Source organism: Zalophus californianus, chromosome X (assembly GCF_009762305.2).
Source record: "Zalophus californianus isolate mZalCal1 chromosome X, mZalCal1.pri.v2, whole genome shotgun sequence".
In the NCBI taxonomy this organism is placed as follows: domain Eukaryota; kingdom Metazoa; phylum Chordata; class Mammalia; order Carnivora; family Otariidae; genus Zalophus; species Zalophus californianus.
In genome coordinates this window covers 114,474,674-114,496,293 of record NC_045612.1, presented here as the reverse complement: position 1 = coordinate 114,496,293, position 21,620 = coordinate 114,474,674, and the positions used below count along the sequence as shown (strand labels likewise).

Genomic DNA, 21,620 nt, shown 5'->3' with positions numbered 1-21,620 from the left:
AGTCATGTTTTCCTGTTTTTTTAATCTGTCTGTCTCTCTTTTTCAGTCTCTTCCCTTGTTGTCTTAGATCTTGAGTTTTTGGGTTTTCAAATAAGTTTTCTGTGGTTTCTACAACCTTTTTATTATGTCTGTAGCACATGTTTAATGTTGAAACTAAAAAGAAGAAATAATAAATCACCAATAATCTTACTACCCAGAGATGATAGCTCTTAAGATTTTATTTTATTTTATTTCTGCCTTTAAAAAGATGTGTGTGTGTGTGTGTGTGTGTGTGTGTGTACACATATATGCCTTTTTATTTTAAGGATTTACTTATTTGAGGGAGAGAGAGCACAAGCAGGAGGGGCAGAGGCAGAAGGAGAGAGAATCCCAAGCAGACTCCGTGCGGAGCATGGAGCCTGACGCAAGGCTCGATCCCATGACCTGAGATCATGACCTGAGCCAAAACCAAAAGTCGGATGCTCAACCAACTGCACTGCATAGGCACCCCATCCCATCCCATCCTTTTTTTTTTTTTTAAGTACAGTTAGGCTCATATTATGTAGCAAGTTTTGAATCTTGTGGTTTTTCACTTAGTATTACATTTTAAATATTCTTTTAGATTACTGAAAATTCTTTGAAGATATGATTTATTTTTGATAGCTTTGTGGTGTTTTCTATCATGTGGCTCTGTAACAGTTTATATAGATGTTTACTGCCTCCACACATTTAATCAAGAATACCACTTTGCGGGGCGCCTGAGTGGCTCAGTCGTTAAGCGTCTGCCTTCGGCTCAGGTCATGATCCCAGGGTCCTGGGATCGAGCCCCGCATCGGGCTCCCTGCTCCACAGGAGGCCTGCTTCTCCCTCTCCCACTCCCCCTGCTTGTGTTCCTTCTCTCGCTGTGTCTCTCTCTGTCAAATAAATAAAATCTTAAAAAAAAATGCCACTTTGTTCATATTTTCTTAGATATTATAGTAACTTCATCACCATTATGTGTTCTAAAATCACCAATATGAATGAACTCTTACCTTTAATGTTTTACTCTTGATTTTAGGGAATAGCTAATAGAAGGAATTCAGTCATTTGAGAAAATGGTTTTGCACAGTCATATATTAAAATTTAAAATAGAACCCATGGAATGTGTCTTTTTGAAGAATACCACCAGTTGAGTTGCTTTTTAAAGACTGTAAATTAAATTAAGTAATACAGGGCCTTTGTTAACATACAAGTCAGCAACTTATTAGGGCCAAGGTGTTCTGTTTGCTGTCCATTAATACCTCCTATTTGTGTTAAAATACCTGGTGGAGGGGCGCCTGGGTGGCTCAGTTGGTTAAGCGACTGCCTTCGGCTCAGGTCATGATCCCGGAATCCTGGGATTGAGTCCCACATCGGGCTCCCGGCTCAGCGGGGAGCCTGCTTCTCCCTTTGACCCTCTCCCCTCTCATGCTGTTTCTTTCTCTCTCTCTCTCTCTCTCTCTCTCTCTCTCTCTCTCTCAAATAAATAAATAAATAAATAAAATCTTAAAAAAAAAAAAAAAAACCTGGTGGAGTCAGTGTGGTATGAAGCTTAATGTCAGTATTTTCAGTTATAAGGTTTTTTCCACGAGTACTTTGTATTAAAGCATTCATCTTGTCCACGTTTTTTCTTACCTGATCTATTTTTCAGTTCAGTTTCAATAAATAGATGTTAGGTTTTTATAAAGGAATTTTCCAGTTTGAGGCAATTTTTACTTTTATTTACAACACTTCTGTAGCACCATTGTTTGTTTGTTTGTTTGTTTTTATGTTCAGTATCTTGGCAAACCACTAATAATGAACTTCTTGAGCTGGTTTTAGAAAGGTAAATAGAAAAACGAAGATATTGAAAATGTTTTAGCTATTTCCCTTGGAGGGTTGTGAAAAAGGCATCCATCCTTTAAACTATGTGCTTTTCAGACTCTCCAATTCTGAGGTTTTCAACAGCATGAAAATGGTCCTGCAGCACAGTTACCAGATCATTTGTAATAATGCTCAAATTGCCAGTTCAAGTGCGCCTGTGCCAAAGGCTAATCATTAACCATGGTTGATTAGATTCAGTTCCTCCTGTGCTTCTTAGAGCCTCTTTACCTATGTGCTTGATTTTCCATGGCTGTTTGAATCTGGTTTCTTGCATTTTTAAGATTTCATTGTATTTGTCATAGAATGACAGGAGAAAGATTAAAAGATCAATATGATAAAAAACGTCTTCCCATTTAGGAAAAGTCCTGAAAACATTAGTCATTCCGAACAACTCAAGGAAAAGGAGAAACAAGGTTTTTTCAGGTCAATGAAAAAGAAAAAGAAGAAATCTCAAACAGTAAGTAGATGGCTACTTTCTATATACAGTGGCATACGAGTCTGCATTAGTCTGTGGGTACTTGACATTTTGTACATGGCAATGAAAGTGAATTATTTTCTTACTGAGATTTGACATGCATACATTGTATATGTGTCTTTCTAAATTCTATACAACTATCCTCCTCTCACAGAGCCTTTTCTAGATTCCACAGAATCTCCAGGAATAGAAGAAATTTAATTTGGATGAGAGAGAACACTAACCTCTCTCAATAAATATCCATGTGGATTTATATTCATGTAAAAACTATGAAGCTGCAGGATTTATTTTTCTTTGGGGGTTAAAGATGTGTGAAAACTTAGGAAATGGTTTTGGTGTGTGCTTAAATCTTGAAATTTATAACTAACCATCATTCATTATTCTTCCCTGGCTGGTTTTCCAGTTGCCATGTTGACAAGTGCATTTCTGGGCTGCATAATCACAGAGAGGAGAATAGTATTTGACATTTCAGGGCTTGCTTTAGTAGGAAGACATGTTTATCTTGGGACTGAACTGTGAATTGGAACGAGTCTTATCTCCTGGGAGCCCTCTGCCTCAACCAAGGTTTGGCTCCATGGAACCGTGCACATCATATCACTGAACCACCCAAGCAAGGATTCTGCTGGTTAGTGACGTGAGGAAACATGGGAAAGCCAGGCCTCTAGGCCAGCAGGAGCTTCTTCACCCACGTGAGGCCTGCTTCCCTCTTTGCTTTATGGTACTTTCAAGGCCAGACAATGTTGAGTCGGCTATTTTAAATGCTTTTGTTTCTATTTCTCCTTCATACATGATTGACTCTCATTTATTTAAAAAGGAAAAAAGATTCTAGGATTATGACTCAGTGGTAAGTAAAGATGAGATAGATGATAGTAGCAAAGAATGTAATACCCAAAGTGAGGATCACAGATGTTCTAGAAATATTAATAAAGACCTTCCTAGATTACATTTCTAGATTATTCTTTCACTTGCATATTTGTTAAATTGATGTGTTTCATTATAGAAAAACTGAAGAAAAAATGATCATTTCTAATCTGATCACCCTGTCACACTGATCTGACCACCCTGTTACACCTAGCATTAGGATTTTGGTATATTTCCTCCTAGCTTTTTAGTCTATGCATATGTTTGTAGAAAGAAGGTGGTTTTTTAGTTTGTTTTAAATAATAGTAATCCTTGTACAGTTTTGTATTCTGACCTTTAATAGTATATCTGTCAATCACACATACACATAATATATGTTACTACACAGATCTTATTATCTTCATCTTAATGGCTGCATAATATTTCCTGAAACATTCATGTTTAAAAAAAAAAAAACTGCCTATATCTCTACCTGAAATTCACATAAAGCAAAATGTCAAATCAAAATGCCACTCAATCAAATATTGCTACATTTGTTATTTAGACTGGATAAACAAAATAGACCTGATTTATTTAAAGTGGAGAAGCTTAAAATATTTAAAATGCTAATACAATAAAACTTTAATCATTGTAGAACATATTTATCCATCATGAACATTGAGCATAGACTACCTCTCCTAACCCCTGTTATTTTTATTTTGAGGTTTTTGTTCTTGTTCTTAACCTCAGGTCTGTAGCCACTGTGGGGTAATTAAGTGGAAGAAAGTAGCAGGAACCAAGGAATTGAAGGTGTTTTGTGTATAGATTTGGCTTTTGATGTCTGTCTGCATTAGACTAACATTAAACCTAAAGCCCCTGGCTCACCATGGCCTGAGTTGAGTGTATACACGTTGACTAACTCTTGTTATTCAGGATCTGGTTCAAATTTTAGATTTTTAAATAGTATAGGTTAGGGCAAATAGGAAAATAATTATTCTCTAACATCCTCTCCACTCAAACTTTTTAAAGGTTTTTGTACATTTCATTTTCGATATGTAAAGTAACTGCAAAATATCTCTATATAGGCCACAATGCTTTAAGCCTTCCAAATCAAAAGTTGTGCCTCTGCACTTTTTAATTAAAAGAAAAAGAATTTTTTTGAGAGAGAGGGGGCGCACAGGGAGAGAGAGAACCCCAACCAGGCTCCACAACCAGTGTAGAGCCCAAAGCGGAGCTCGATCTCAACAACCCTGAGATCATGACCTGAGCCAAAATCAAGAGTCAGACGCCCAACCAACTGAGCCACCCAGCCACCCCAGAAGAAAATTTTTTTTAAGGACTTTGGTTTGTAGAGTAAGATTTCCAAAGAGCCCTCTGTATTCTGCCAGACCTCAGGCTCCTAAGCCTAGCATGACGTCAGCTCTGCCTCCTTCAAGTGAGCATTGAAACAGAATTAAAGTTACCTTTTTTTCACTTTCTAGAACTCAGCAAAAGGAAACTAGGTAAACCAGCTTTGAAAGATTTAAAGCTTTGTGGTCTTTGCATAAAACTCAAAAAGAAAAAAAGGAAGGAAGGAAAGAAAGAAAGAAATGCATGTAGAGAAATAGGACATTTTTAAACCTCACTGGCTCCTAAATCTAGTTTAACACCTTTATTTCACCGATAGAGGACTGCTTATGCAAGTTGTGACCTGCCCAAAGTCGCACAATCAGTCGGGAGAACTAGAGGTGGGTTCTCCTAAATAGCAGGCCCAGGCTCAGTCCCTGCCACAGGCCCACCTCTGGTAGAGAGCCTCTGGCCACTGACTCCTGGGAACTCTCCTGTGGCCTCCTTAGTGATGTAAGTTAAGCTCTTCCCTGAGATCCCGTTGTGGGAACAGGAACCTTCAATGGGCCATCTTAATTGAATGGCTTCATACAAGGTGATCTGAATACTTTCATACATATTCTAGTTCTCTAACAATTGAGCTATCCAAAACAGAGAAAAGTGGTGCCAAAAAATAATTCTGTATTGCAAAGGTGCCTGCTTTGACTCAAGCAAATCTGGAAGCCGCCTTGGGAAATCTGGCTTCAGTTCCATATCCAGAGTTACATAAGCCCTCAGAGCATATGGTGACTTTGCCAACTTGGTAATTGTACCCTAGTTAGTTAGTATCTCAATTGGTAATCATGCGTCAATTTAAAGATTGAACTTTCTGTTTTTTCACTTTGAAAACCTGTATTCTGAATGGTGCCACATATTTTCCATGGAGTGAGTATTTCTTTAATAGCATAGAACCAGGCTTCTTCCATGATGGTAGACCAAGTGATGTTTTCTGGTTCAAGAGTTGACCATGTTCAAAAGGGTTTGCTATATCTTCTTCTCCCCCTCTCTGCCATAGGCAGATCACATGGTCAATTATTTAGTTGCTGAGGTCCTCGCTAGCAATTAGGAAAAGATTGAAGTTCATCAGTAGCTCTTTAAACAAAATTCTTTATAATAATCTTACTCCTGATAATAAATAAATCCTTAAATGTTTTGTAAGCTCAGTGTGACTAGATGTGTGTAGGTTTCTAGGCATTCCTATTATAGGTAAGGATCATGACCACATGTTCTTTTTATACACTGAAGTTTTTGCAGGTTTTGAATTTACTTTGTTGGCATCTTCGTGTCCAGGTGAGAAATGACACAGAACTCCTCTAGGTGCACACACAGCACAGAGATTCCTTAAGTGACTGTTAATATTGAACAGTATCAGGGCTCCCAAGGGCTAGGAGTTTCAGTAAGAATACCCTTTTTTCTTTCTCTTCCTTCTTTCTTTTCTTTTCTTTCTTTTCTTTCTTTCTTTCTTTCTTTCTTTCTTTCTTTCTTTCTTTCTTTCTTTCTTTCTTTCTTTCTTTTTCTTTCTTTCTTTTTTTTTGCAATTAGTTTATTTGTATCTTATATTGCAGACAGATTCCACCAACGGGGAGAATCCAAGCATCAAGAAATCCCTCTTTCCTCTTTTTAATTCAAAGAATCATTTAAAGCATAGTTCTTCTTTGAAAAAGCTTCCTGTAGTCACTCCACCCATGGTACCCATTTTTACGTACGGTAGCCCTGCACACTGCTCCAGTAAACTTGTTTTACTGATGACCACAGCATGTCTTGTATTTTCATGGGGTCATATTCTCTTTGTGCTAGTTAAGTACCTGAGCCAGTTCCATAAAGTTACTGAAATATCAATTCTTTGCCATTCTGGATTTTGTGAATCAGTTAGGGAAGTGAAGCATAAAAGGCTACTAAACAAACTAGTGAAAGGCTAGTTTGGGTTGTCTGGTTAGCCACTTGTGGGCAGACAGCATTCATAAAATCCCTTATTTTCTGTAAAGAATTTGATTAACGTTTACAATTAACAATGTCTTTTCATTTGGCTCACAAAGTCTCTTAACACTTGGTTGGCAGTTTGTTCTTTGAAACCAAGTTGAATTGACCAAATTGAGTGAGCCAGCAGGCTCCACTTTTCTTAGTTGGTAGTTTGCTTTTTCCTTGCCTGGCTGTAGCTTTTGCTGGTCACTTAGTATAAAGCCAGGGCTTTTGCTTGGCATTTGGCATTATTCTGTGTTCACCAAAATCGGTGAATGGACCAACTGCATTCATCTGGAGTTTGTGGCACAAATTTCCAGGATTTTTATAGCGTGTAATGCTAGACCCAGATTTCCTGGGCAGTGTCTTGGGAATATGATTCAAACCATACTTTTCCCACTTCAGTATCCTTGAAAGCCTGCTAGATTTCTTTGGGCACCACCAAATACAGTGTTTGGATCATTTTCCCAGCAGGAGCAAATTTTTGTTTTATTGAACTGGTTCATAACCTAACTGCAATATGGAATGAGGATACGACAGCAATTTCTGGTACAGCCCAATTTAACTGCTCTCTCTTACAGCGACTAAAACTAACAGCATGGGAATGCTTTAATGGTTGAGGTTTTAACAAAGCTGCATGACATCTGCCAATTTTTCCTAATGCAGGGAAAATTATTAAGAGGGCAGCAGAATTTAACTGGCATCACTTGCATTGTGAACACTGGGAGAGTTTTGGTTTCTTTTTTTACTGAGGGGGTGGGGTAGAGGTTTGGTTTCCTTTGATTTGCTTTTGTTCTCCTCTTGGGTGTGGTTGCATATCTTAGTAAGGCTTATTAGGGTTCTTATTGAATCCTTGCCCATATTCTGCTCTAGGTGCCCAATTCTGACGGCCCCGATCTGCTGACATTACAGAAAGCCATTCACTCTGCTAGCACCCCGAGCAGCAGACCAAAGGAGTGGCGTCCTGAGAAGATCTCTGATCTACAGACCCAAGTGAGTGGTGCCTGTAACACTCCTAGATTCTTAGACTCTGCAGTGACTATCTCGCTTGAGAGGAGGGCAAAGTTGAGGAATTTAGCCTCTCAGTGTTACAACAAGACTGAGTCTCCTCAGATTATACCCTCACTGTGAATAGCAGATGCATCTTGGGAGTCCAGATGAATCTTGTTTCAGTGCCACATGTCCTAATGGGAAAAGAAGTGAGCTTCCATTAGCCTTCACCTAGCCCCGAGTGGAGTAGGGCAGGGGGGTGGGTGTCAGAGGGGTGTAAGGGGAATAAGTAAGACGTGGTCCCAGCCCATAAATACTACACATCCTAGGAGAGAGAGGAAATCTTATAAATAACTGTAATTTCTGATAACCCTCATGAGCTTTTGAAGCTCTAGGATTGCTTATACCTATAGATGGCCACAGATTTCTGTGATTTTGGAGGAAGAGGGTCTATTTTTATAGGTTTGTTGTTTACTTTCTTTAACTGTTACTTAGAACCACTGACAGGAATTCCCAAATTTCACTTGTATTTGCCCAACCATTTATGTTTTCTGCTTCTAACATAATGTAGGCTAAGGGGAGGGAAGGTGATAGAAAGGGTACAGAGAACCAGATATCCAAGTTATTGGATATGTATCTGAACTAAGAGCACAAGGCTCTGAGTGAGGGCCTGATGTTCTCTTCCCAGTTTTATATAAAAGAGTATGGGGAAAAACAAACTGAGGGTTCTAGAGGGGAGGGGGGTGGGGGGATGGGTATTAAAGAGGGCACGTACTGCATGGAGCACTGGGTGTTATACGCAAACAATGAATCATGGAACACTACATCAAAAACTAATGATGTACTGTATGGTGATTAACATAACAATAGAAAATTTTTAAAAAGTATGGGGCTTTAGAACCTTCTTTGTGTAGCCATTTCTTTTGCTAAGAAGCCCTTTTCATGTTACTTTACATCTCCAGCTGGACCCAAATTATTGTAATTGCTCAACAGTTGCATGTGGTCAGGGCTATAAAAATCACCAGGAGTCTCATTGTGTTATCATTCCAGTTTCAATAACAAAAAACATAACTTTGAGCACTTAGGATGTACACTGTACTGTGCCACCTCCCCTGGGGACCACAAAGCTTTCATGGACAGACTTTGGAATAGTCATGGAGGATGCTTCCTCAAGAGCAATTTCTACCTAAGTCCATTCTCAAGCAATTTCCCTTTGATTCGGTGCTCTGATCCTTCAAATCTTGTAGTATTCCTTGAGATCATCAACATTTTTTTAAAACTTTGCCAAGCCCTTAAACGGATGGCTCTTAAAGATTGGTAGCCAGAGGCTACCCTAGCCCAAGGCTAGGGCTACATCCTCAGTGCAGGGTCCCCGTTGAGGGCCTTGAATTTCAGGGTGCTTTCACATGCCTCTTCTGATGGTAAGCCTCATCACACATCACATAGAGGAGGAGAGGGGAGTGAACCACCTTTCACCAGTGGGGGAGCCCATGGTTCAGCAGTTGCCTGAGAAGAGTTGCCTAGTGTGGGCTAGGTGGCTGCCAGGACCCTCCCTTCTGCCTTGAAGCACAGTCCCCTCCATGGTAAAGTACCTGTGGGGTCTGGGCCCCAGCCACACAGCAGACAAGCAGGGCAGCTGTGAGCCCATGTTAGGAATCCAAAGCCTCCTGGGAGTGAATGGTGTTTTACAGTCTGCAAGGCTTTTGCTTGTTTTTCTCTGCTTTGTTCACTTTTCAGTGCTCAGACCTTCCCCCCACCCCCAAAAAAGTAAAAGTGCAGAAAGGGAACATTTAGATTTTATAATATCAAGGAAGAGGGAAAATTGGGGCGATCAGAATAGAAGGGGGATATGCAGTTTTTCGCTGAGTGTATTGCTACCTAAATGAAACTGCATTTCTTCAGTTTTCTCTTGCCGCTAGATTAGGGTTGAATGGCTGAGTCCTGGCTGGTGAAAAATAAGTGGCAGGTTTATGTGGAGCTGTTGGGAAGTCTTCGCAAAAAGGGAGAGGCATATTCCTTTTGCTGCTTCCTGCTGTCTGAGGCATGAGATCTCCCCCATGTAAAGGTGGGATGCCATCAGATTGCAGGTACCTAAGCCTTTGATCAGCCACCACACCAGCTCTAGATTTCTTATCTAGATTTCTAGGCTTTTTCATTAAAGCTAAATAACTTCGATCTTGTCTGAAAAAGAACAAAAGGACAGATAAGGCTAGACTTAGCCCCTCCTCCCCTGTGCCTGCCCTGCAGGCTACATGCAGTCATCTCAGATCTGTGCTCCATCTCTCCCTTGGAGTCTACTCTAAATTAAGTCCTATGCGCGCTCTCATCTTTTCTTTCAGAGCCAGCCGTTAAAATCACTGCGCAAGCTGTTACATCTCTCTTCAGCCTCAAATCACCCGGCTTCCTCAGACCCCCGCTTCCAGCCCTTAACAACTCAACAAGCCAAAAATTCCTTCTCAGAAATCCGGATCCACCCTCTGAGCCAGGCCTCTGGTGGGAGCACTAACATCCGGCAGGAGCCCACACCAAAGGGCAGACCAGCCCTCCAGCTGCCAGGTCAGATGGACTCTGGTTGGCATGTGTCCTCTGTGACCCGGAGTGCCACAGAGGGGCCTTCTTACTCTGAACAGCTGGGTGCCAAGAGTGGGCCAAATGGGCACCCCTATAACAGAACAAATCGGTCTCGAATGCCAAATCTGAATGATTTAAAAGAGACAGCCTTGTAATGTGTGCTGGGGTGGGGGGTGGGGGGCTAGGTAAGCCAGTGGGAAGGGGATGGGAGGGTGTGGGTGGGTGGGGAATGGGCTGGGCTGGGGTGGTCAGCCAGTATTTTCAGCTTTATGAAGGTGAGTGCAATATTGTATGTGTGGAGCCCTCTGGCTCCTCACGGTCACAAATGCTAGTCAGGGATCTTAGAGCCGCAAGAGTTCCTTAGGGACCGCCAGTCTCCATGGATCTTGTGTGAGAATGGATAGAGTGTGCCATTGAGGAAGAAGACATTCTTGCCAGTTTCTCCCCTGTACATTCCAGCTTTAGTGCAATCCCTGTTGAACTTGGGAAAGCCAGGATGTGTTCTGGTACTGCAAAGGATAGAAAAACTCATGCTGACCGATGCCCTTACCACAGTTTTGTTTTTTGTTTCTTGTTTTTTTTGGCCTAAACTAAATGTGGGGTTTATTGTAATCCAAGAGTATCCCTTTGAAGGGTTAGCAGATGAACTAACTAAGTCTTAAATTGTTTTCTAAACTTCCATATTTGATAGGATTTGTAACATTTATTTATAATTAATATTGTACTGTTCTAATCATACCTTTTATGTTAAATGTAAAGTTATTTTGAGCTGTTTGGAACATTGTGAAGCAGTGGGACAGCTACAGTAGTTTCTATAAAAACTAAACAGTAACATTTATATATTGCATCAGGAGTATTTTATTCTATATATAAATATATATATATGGTAAATATCTGTCTGTTTTATAAATATAATCATTTAAAGAAAGTATCATTATGACACTATCTGCCATATTTTTATACATTTGTGATATGAAGTGAGTATTATACTTCTAATCAAGGGAGTTGAATTGTGGCTATGTGTGACTAACAGTGGGAACCATGTTCAACTTTTAGGCCCCAGCAGTAGCCTCTAGACATGATCCTTGGTAGCAGATGAGATGCAGCATCTCCTCCCAAACCCATAGGCAAGAAAGGTGGTTAGGCCAGTGAGAACTCTAGCAGGCCTTTGTCCTGTCTCTGTCCTCACAGTTGGCTCCTGTTCGCACCCAGGGACGTTCCTTGCACCTGAGGGGAGAATAGATCCAGGGTTATTCATGGGTCTTTGTTGAGAGAATATGCTTTTCTCCTTAGCATTGGTTTAGAGTGTAGACCAAAGATTTGCCAGTGAACATTCCTAGGTGGCACGGTTGCAAGAGGCACCTGTCTGTAGATCTTGCAAACCAGCTCTATGCTCCTGAATCCTGTGCACTGTACTGGAGACTCTTGGCTGGTGGGGTGTGAGATCCATGTGTGGCATTTCTATTTCTAAATGTTTTTGTTGTTGTTGTTGTTGTGATTGCTCTTTCCAGTATATTTAAAAGGCTCCTGAAGCAATTCCAGATGTAGAGGAAATTGCTATACTCATTTTTTCTTCCTGGGACTGTCCATTTATAACAAGGTTATCATGTACATCAGTACATACACACAATCAGAACGGGACTTCTCTCCCTCATTTGATCTCCTTCGACTCCCAAGCTATTCTCAAGCATCATCAACGCCTATGACCAACAAGGGTTACAGCCTGGTGTCCCTGGGCCATTCTTGACAGAAATCACCTCAATACCATCTATCAAGAGAATTAGATTTTTGGAAGTAGTCTCAGCAATAATATTTTTAAAGACCCACCCCCACCCCTCAAAGGGGTAACTTCTCAATATTTATTACTTGTCCCAGGATTCTGAGAGCATTGGCCCCTGAATCAAGTCAGCGATAATTGAAACATGCTGACTTACTGCTCCCCCTCCCCCCAAGATTTTGAGAATCATAGCTCTGATGATTATAAAGATTATAAAGAAAAGGTCTTAGTTTCTTTGAAGCTTAAATTGTGTGCATATTACATTTTTATATAACTACTATAATGTGTATTGATTATATATAGAGGTCATTTTAAGGTGCTTTTTATTTGATTTTAATAAGTGTTAATAGGCACTAAAATGAAACTCAACTGGGTACTATCATTAAAACAGTTTGATTCAAACCAATAGTTTGCATGCTCTTTGGTTCTTTTTATATCTTGTTTCTTTCACCAGTTCAGTACTGTTCAAGTAGCTCTGAATTCTGGCTTTTCCCAGGCAAGCTGCTCAGTTATATAAGTGATGTGAACCCTTAGCAGTTTTTGCCTGGATACTGATGAACTCTAAAAGGGTGTGTAACTCTTCTTTTTCATACTAGATCTGTACCTTGTATCCCCCCTTCCTTGCAAACCAGAAACTACATTTTTTTCCTCCGGAAAGACTTCTCACTGTGCTGTGCGCTTAGGAACTGCGCAGTCACATTGCCATGCTGTGGCATTTGAGGCTCGTTGTCACCTAGGGGCTGGTTTCCCATGTTTTCATCCTTGCTAACACTGGGATCTCAGATGTTTGCAGAACATTTATATTTATGATGGTTCTTCAAAGAAGGGCTAGAATAATTGCCTTCTACCTAGAGCAAAAGTAAACCTAACTGATGAAGAGTCAATACATACTTTTCGTACATTCCCAGATTTGAGCCAGAAAATATCTACAATATTTTCAACTAGTGTTTTTGAGGTAGCTCTTTTATCCTCGTCTCTGCTTTTGTCCATTCTGACTTTTCATTGACCTCAGTAAGCTATAATAAGTGAACCACAATCCTCATTTCTAGCATGTATAATTCTCTTCCTGCTTGCCAAGGGGAATGGTCAGGTTTTCTCTCAAATCTAATGGGCCCTCTCTTAGCTTTTAACTGTTGTTTTCCTCTGGTAGATGAATCATTGACCTCACAAAAATCGCCATCCATGATAAGAAGGATTTGATTTAAAGTCACAAAAGTCTGCATTTTCTTTAGGAAGAGAAATTTAGGATGTTCATATTCTGCTCTCTGCCCTAACTTCCTAATGGATAAAATACCACTGAATGAAGGCTTATGAATTACTTTGTTTCATGGAAGTATTGCTGATCTCCTTTTGAAAAGAAACTCTGCTTCTCTGTTTTTCTACTTGCGCTTTACCACCATCCTCCTTCTTCTTCTCAGAAGTTCTGAATGAACTTTTACTGAACCTGCTTGGTCTCAGTCTGAGGGTTAGCCTCTTCAGAGCCCAAGATCAAAAGTGTTCCACGCTAAGGAGCTCAAGTGCGCTGTCTCTGTAGCAGTGGTTCTCAGTCAGGGCCAATTCTGCCTCCCTGGGACATCTGGCAACATCAGGAGACATAGTTGGTTGTTATAACTGGGAGTGGTGGGGGAGCTCCTGGCATCTAGTGGGTAGAGGCCAGGGATGCTGCTGAACCTCCTGCCAACACAGGATCCCCCCACAAAGAATGATCCAGCCTCAAATGTCACTCACGGTGAGGTTGAGAAACCCCGCTCTACCGGATTCCAAGCCCACTGCTCTGCAGAGCTTGGCTCTGTCCTTGTTCTCTCCAGGCTACTGGAGAGACTGCGGGTGTGAATTCTGCAGTATCTCACTCTCTGTAAGAATCTTCTACCACTTTTTTTGAATCCCTGGAATCCTGTTTGTTTTCATTGTCTTGGGCCTGCTACAAGGTGCATCCTTTGGGAGGAGACCAGAGTGGCTTTATAGGTGTTTGAGTACTTAAATTCTAGGTCAGCATCTTGAGAAAATCTTGCATAGAGCCATGAGGCTTATATTTAGAAGCAAGCAGCAGCCTGGCAGATTGGCATGATTTTTACCAACTGCTCAAAGGCATCCATGGCTTCTAGCTGTATCTCCCAAAGGAAAATGTCATTGTCTTTTATTCAAGGCATTTAATAGCTCTTTACAAATATTGGCATATGACAGACCGATTAGAAGCAAAAAAACTCTCTCCTGGTGGTTGTGATGTGGCTGTTATAGGAGTGTTTGTGCTGTACGCTTTGGTTAAATCTGTTTTAAAACCTGCTTTAAGATTTGCCATATGCAGTTGTACTTTAATTCTAAGCTCAGAGCTGTGCTGGTTAGTTTCTAGTCACGTCCTGTATTATAAAGTATGTTGTGGTTGTAGAGTTAGCCAGTTTAGCATGTTCCTAATCTGAAAATTAGTGGACTTCACTAGGAAATGCTATCCCATTTTCCCTTCCCAGCACCCCTTATCTTAGTTAACGTCATAGTATCCTCACTTCTTAAACTAGTTTTTAGAGTAAATAAGGAAAAAAGCCATTTATTTTCTTCTAGCTATGTATTGAGAATGACTCAATAAGTGTACAACTTTTTTTAAAGGCCAGAGGATTACTTTTCAAGTGTGTAGAAGGCTGTGTCCATTTCTGTTCACCTAGGTCCTGGTGGTGACCCAACTTGCAGCAAGGGCAATCGCTCATTGCGACTTACTCCCAGAGTTCAGCTGGGACTCAGAAATCTGCATATTCTCTCCTGGTCACAACATTTTTTCTGGAGAGCACTGCTTTTATATCTAGAAGTTCGTTACCTCCTACATTGTAGTGGGATATTGAGCTCCATGTGAGCACTGAGATCCACAGACTCATACTTTTGTGAGCTGAGGATATGGTATGATACACTGAACCAAGTCAGAACATATTGAAATATTTCCTTGCCTCCTTCAGTTCATCACTATTAAAGTGTGTAGGCAGAGAAAATGGATTTACGCTTTTTAAAAAATGGTTTCTTTAAAAGGGGCTGCAGGAAAGCATCCTGCTGCTAATCTCCAGGGCCAGAATCTCACAAGAAGTTTCTCTCAGAGACTTAAAGAACCATCTTACAAAAACAAAACCTTGTAAGTGGTTCTGATTTCTTCATTTTGTATCTTAACCAGCTGAAATATAGAATATCTTGAGGTCCGATTCATCAGCTGGGTAAAAAATTCTGTCTTCGAAACCATGAGTAAATGCAAGAAAATGAAGCCGTGACAGGACGAGCCCCTCGTCTGTCTGTATACACACAATGTGGTAGAAGTAAGGTGGCGAGGAAACTCTGGGCCTGCTGCCCTATTCTATTCTATTCTTTTTTAATTGAATGTACTATAAAAGATCATAGACTTGTGCCAAGTCAGTTACTCCGTGAATATTCATTTCCCTTAGTGCTTTGTTAATTCATCAGCTTTAGGCCTGGTCCTGACTCCACCTTTCTCCACTCCAGGCACTGGCCCACCTTTCTGTGTATTTCCTATAGGATATTAAAGATGATCATGACCTACATTGTATCTTCATTCAATAACTGTTTACTCCCAAATTTGAGGGAGGTGTGTCTTTTGTTTTGCCAGAAAAAATTTGTAGTAGTCTGCACGTTGGATTTCTAGGGCCAGAGAACTGCAGCAGTGAAACTGGTTTCACTTCTAAGGCCCTTCATTACCCACAAGGTTAAGCTCTCTGAACCCCATTTGATCCTTGGGTCATATTTTGATCCTCCTTTGGAATCTTAAAAAAAATCGGTTTCCATATTGTATGCAGATTAGAAGTTGCCTTGTTCGTTACTCTTCCAGCACAGAGTATCAGGGAGAAAGAGGCCTTATCCGTTCCTCCATCCCTTCCGTTTTGACAGACTGCTAAGATTTCCTCAGGACTTCTTTGGTTTGGGATTTTACTCTCCCAAAAGCCTGATCTGATTCATTTCAGGCATAGACAAGCTTGTCCTAGTGCTCTGCTTCAGGGCTAATCAGACGAAACCCAGGAATAGAAAAGGTAGATGCCTTGACTTTTGTCCCTGTTGGGGGATTAAAGTGTTTATCGCCAGAGTTGTCAAAAGCTCTAGTTACAAAGCATTCAGAGTTTCAAGGAAAAAAAAAAATGATGCTTTTTCTCTTGGAGAACTTTTAAGTTCTCCACCATGGCTTAGATTTTCCAAAATGGAAAGCAAAGCTTGTATAAAATCCATTTTCACTAGAGATATACAATTGAGTATAGTCATCTCAGTCTATTTCCCTCTCCTTATTTCCTCCTTGGTCACTGATTGAGTCAGGCTGGAGGGGTAAGTTATGATTACAAGAAGTGAATTTTCACTGTAAACTTGGATTGATTAACAGAAACAATAAAACCAAACAAAATAGTTGCCCCTAATTCCTATCTCCAAGAATTGCTTTGTGCCATTTCGAATTCAGGTAGTTATTCCGTATATACTTAGAAGACTGTTCTGAGCTTCTTCAATCTCTAGGAAGTTCAAAAGGGGTATCTGGGAAGACACAGGGCAGGGTGATTTTGAGAACCCTACTCATGCATGAAATTAAAAATATGGATAAGCCAGAATGATGTAACATCCAAATTTGTGGTAGATGAAGAATCAGTGGAAATTCTTAATTGCACAGACTTTATAATCCATAATACAGAGTGTAATTCCATACTTTTTACTGTGGCAAGGGTGTGATGTGGTGTTAACCTTTTTAATTTTTGAATCCAAACTGAATTTAAAGTGTTGAATATTTAAATTCCTCACAAGCTACTTATGAACCATTTGTAAAGTGTTTATATAACTCTTTGTATCATGTGTTGGTACATCTTATCAAGTTTTTTCTGGCATGTATTCCATTCTAAACTTCTGTAAAATTTCTATTGTTGCTGTAAATATTATACAAATATCTATTCCGTGGTAACCTTAATTATCAGCATGAAATGGTTAATTTTTACTGAGCACAATGTATTTTTGAATGGATCTTCCCAAATGTCTTTAATAAAATGCAGATTTTGCACTGACTGATGTGATTACCACGCTGTCCCCATCTTGAGCATTGTGGTCCCTCCTTTTGTACAGCAAGCAGCTCCATGTTAGTTCCTTCTTTGTAAAGACTCATTTGATTTCAAATGGGGGATAATGGGCCTTTGAAGTTGAAAGCAGTTTAAGGGACAGAAAGTAATGTTAAAGCAGGGCAAATCCTGTTACTTAATGATGATAGTCTTTTTTTTTTTTCCTATTTATAAAGCTTTTTTCCCTCCTGGCCTTTTGAAAACTGGTTTCTTTCATACTGGAGTGTTGTGTTGTCTCCTTTGCACATTGCTAGACACTCACTTGGTGGTTTGGGAGGATGGAAAGAGATGTCTGCCTCCTGCTCAGTGTGATGGAGAAAGAAAGATGAAGTATTTCTTCATGTTTTAGAGTAGGAGGTTGGCAGACTTTTTTTTTTTCTGCCAGATAGTAAATAACTGAAGCTCTGTGGGCCATAGGGTCTCTGCCATTGTAGCGCAAAAGCAGCATAGGCAGTATGTAAATGGGTATGGCTGTGTTCCAATAAAACTTTATTTACAAAAACAGGTGGGGGTGGGGGCAGATTTACCGACCCATTTTAGGCCCTCACTTTTGTCTTTGGTCATTTACTCAGTTGGTCTTATTGTTAATGGGGGAAAGAACTTAAATTGTGTGATAACATATATAAATATTCTCCAACTTTATCTCTCTAAACAAAGGATAGGAAGTAAAACCCAGTGATGTGCATTCTTAAAAGCACCATGTCTCCAACTTCTTCACTCCCGAGTTTCTTCTTACTGTCCCAGAAACTTGTGGTCTGTGATTTCAACTATACTTTTTATCAAGACTGAATCAAACGATCTCTTGGCTTGTAATTTTTCTGTTGGTAGCACTTATTATGGCTGGGCACAATGCCAAGGCTTTTACTTTTATTATTACATTTACTTGTCAGAGCAATTCACTGAAGCAAGTAGTATCCTCATTTTGTGGATGAGGAAACCGAGGTTTATGGACTTCATGTTAACTTGCCCATGGTCACCTGGCCAGGGTTTGAAGCCTAGTGTGTTCACTGTGAAGCCCACACCCTTAAACACTAGTAACAGGGCAGTTGCTGCGTCTCCATGTATAGAGAACTGACATGGGGTTCATCACATATATGCGATTCATGTACCACCTTTCATCTCCCAGCAGGTGGTAGTTGATTTGATTTGAGAATAGAGCAGTTCGTTGAAACAAGTCACTAGAGGTCCAGAGACTGGTGAAGTGGATAAGAGCACAGGATCTGGAGTCTGATTGCCTGAGTAGAATCCTAGCTGCATCACCTACATCTTGTGTGGCCTTAGTCATGTGACTTAACTTTTTTGTGCCTCAGTTTCCTTATCTTTGAATGCAAATAATAATAGTACCTACTTCATTGGGTTATTGTGAGGATTTAATAAGATGGTAACCTGCAAAGCACTTGATAGATTCTAAATAAATAGTAGCTAGCTATTATTTGTGCCTCAGTTGGCAGCCCTATGAAGTTAAAAAGCAGTGTTACTGGGTCTTGACTGCCAGTTCTAGAGAGCTATTAAGCTCTTTAGATGCACTTATGCTATTTGATCTTCACATCAGCCTTGTAAAGTTGTTGGGGTTAAGAACCACCCAGCCTGGCACTATTCTTGGGATCACAAGGGAAGCAACAGCCCTTACAGCTGTGCATTTGTTAGCAGGCCTTGGCACCCACGCTCCAGGTAGACAAAAAGATGGGCTTCTGTCAGCATCTCTTCAAAGGCTCACCTTAGGGGTGCAGTCTTCTGGCCTCCGAGACTGAATTCATAGTGGTACCTTTATTTTGAAAGGCCCAAGTAACCTTTGCTTTGTCCAAGTAACCTTCTCCCACACTCAATACCAAAATCAGCTCAGATTTTTTTTTAATCTTGGCAACACTTAATGCCACTTCTTTGTTCATAGCATTTCATTTAGTTGTTTAAAAGTCTCCTGCAATATGTTATGTATATTTTACCGCAATTAAAAAAAAAAATCTCCTGAAAGTGTAGGCTTTCACACTCTAGCATTTGTGAGACTAGAAGTAAACATGTTCACCTAAGGTAAAATAATGAGTTTTTACTACACTACATATATTTTTTTAATTGAAATTTTTCCCCACAAAAGAAATAATACTACAAACACAGTTCATGTGTTAGCAAGATTCTGTTAGGCTTCAGATGTCCCTCAATAAAAGTTTTGTTTTTATACTTTGTTATAAATTAAATGAAGTAAATAATTAATATGCTGTTATAAACAAGTCGCCTGAGGATAAGCATCTTATGGATATCGGTATCTCATTGTTTATTAAATCCTGGAGTATAGAGCAATTTCCAATGTGAAATTTCAGCTGGCTTTGCAGAAATTGATATATTGATCCTAAAATTCATATGGAAATTTAGAGGACTCAATAGCCAAAACATTTTTGGAGAATTCACATGTTCCAATTTCAATACTCACTACAAAGCTACAGTAATCAAAACTGTGTGGTACTGGCATAAAAGACATACAAATCAATGGAATAGAATTAAGAATCCAGAAATAAATTCTCACCTTTATGGTCAGTTGATTTCTCAAAAAGGATGCCAAGACCATTCAGTGAGGGAAAAATGGTCTTTTCAGCAAATGGCGCTGGGGCAACTGGATGTCCACATGCAAAGAATGAAGTTGGACCCCTACCTAAAATCATATACAAAAAGTAACCCAAAATAGATCAAAGATCTAAATGTAAGAGGTAAAACTATAAAACTCTTGAAAGAAAACAGAGGAGTAAATCTTCATGATCTGGATTTGGCAATGGTTTCTCAGGTATGACACCAAAAACACAAGCAACAAAAAGAGAAGAATAAATGGAACTTAATCAAAATTTTTTAATTATGTTTTTAAGGATTCTGTCAAGAGAGTAAGAAGAGAACCTACAGAAGAGGAGAAAATATTTGCAAGTTGTGTATCTGATAAGGGGATTATATCTAGAATATATAAAGAACTCTTACAATTCAATAATAAAAAGACCACCTGATTTTAAAATAGGTAAAGGATCCAAATAGACATTTCTCCAAAGAAGTTGTACGAAAAGGCAGTGAACACATAAAAAGATACTTAGCCTCATTAGTCTTAGGGAAATGCAGATCAAAACCAGTGTGATACTAATTCATACACACCAGGATGGCTCTAATCAGAAAGACAGGTAATAACAAATGTGGAGAACCTGGAACTCTCATATATTGCTGGTGGGAATGCATAACGATGTGGCCACTTTGGAAAATTGACAGTTCCTCAAAAGGTTAAACATAGAGTTGCCATGTAACCCAACAGTTATACTCCAAGGTATATTCCCAAGATAAATAAAAACATCTCCAAACAAAAACTTGTACACAGTTGTTTATAGCAGCATTATTCATAATAGCCAAAAACATGGAAACAACCCAGATGTCCATCAACAGATGGGTAAATACAGTGTGATCTATGCGTATAAATGGAATGATATTCAGCTGTAAAAAGGAATTAAGTACATGCTACAACATGAATGAACCTTGGAAAAACACTATGCTAAGCAAAAGAAGCCAGACAGAAAAGACCACAATTGTATGATTCCATTTATATGAAATGTCGAGAATATTCTCTCTTCCACAGAAAGAGAAAGTGGATCAGTGGTTGCCTGGGGCTAGGTGGGTGAGTTGGTTGGGGGGGGGCGATGGCTAATGGGTGCAGGGTTTCTTTGTTAGGGTGATGAATTTTTCTAAAATTGTGATAATGGTCACTCTTGAGTATACTAAAAGTCATTCATTGTACACTTGAAATGGGTGAAATTTGTATGGTATATGACTATCTCATTAAACCTTTACAAAACAAAAATTTCCAACATGAACAATTACTTGGGGAACCATTATCACTGCCTCACACTGTTTCATTCTTTTCTTCTTTCCTCTTAACTGTACTCCCCTCCTGTGTCTGGTGCGCCTGTTGTAGAGGACCTGAGCTCTTATGCTACCGCCATTTTGTCTGACAATCCATGTTATGATAAAAGTTCATTCACTTTCTAGTAAGGGGCTCTGATCCAGCGTCTGCTCTAAATGGATTTATTCATGTTTTCCTAAGGCCAGAGAAGGATTTTTTTTTCCTCCACCTTAAATTTGATATGTTTGTATTTGAGAGAATACTGAGCAAGGAAAGCTTTTTTCCAGCTTCAAGTATACAGCATGGGGATTAGAAAGATGGTGGGTTGAATATAAAGCTGTTCTAAGCCCAAAACTCCAGGGAAGAGATTTGGGGCTTTTAGGAGGCTTCCCGCTCACAGAGAAGGTGAATGTGATGTCCACTATTGCGTGAGTGTGAGTCCATTCAGTTGGCTTGGCATTTGAAATAGAAAGTAACTTAAGAAAATGAGCCTCTAGTAGAGGTTCAGCGGCGTCAAGGCCAGGACAGTCTTGGATTCCCCAGTCTTGACAGAGGGCCCTCATCCTCTGGTTTCACCTCCTCTCAGGTCCTACTTTCATATACCTCTCCTTTCCATTCCCCATGTTGTCAGCCTCTCCCAGGCAAGGGCCTGAAAACTCAGGCCGAGCTATAAAGGATAGAGGAGACTTAGGCTGTTGTCCCTGAAAGGTCCCCGCTTAATGCACTCCCCAGGCCCATTCCTGGCCCGGTCCTTCCCAAGGCCGTTTCAGCCTCTGGAGCAGGCATGTTTGTGTGTTGCAAGGCAAGGGGGAGAGGTTAAACAGTTGGGTCACAAGAGACAGCCACATT

General features: G+C 40.0%; 1 protein-coding gene across 6 annotated transcripts in view; it reads left to right on the top strand.

Moving 5' to 3' along the window:
* CDKL5 (cyclin dependent kinase like 5) overlaps window positions 1–10,218 on the top strand; it is a 199,815-nt gene extending 189,597 nt beyond the window's left edge. For all 6 annotated transcript variants that reach the window (XM_027607968.1, XM_027607972.1, XM_027607971.1 and 3 more), the window contains 3 exons: window positions 2,218–2,317; window positions 7,373–7,492; window positions 9,829–10,218. In XM_027607968.1, coding sequence (XP_027463769.1) covers window positions 2,218–2,317; window positions 7,373–7,492; window positions 9,829–10,215 — 607 coding nt within the window. In that variant the 3' untranslated portion in view covers window positions 10,216–10,218. The remainder of the gene's footprint in view (window positions 1–2,217; window positions 2,318–7,372; window positions 7,493–9,828) is intronic.
* The last annotated feature ends 11,402 nt before the right edge of the window (window positions 10,219–21,620 follow it).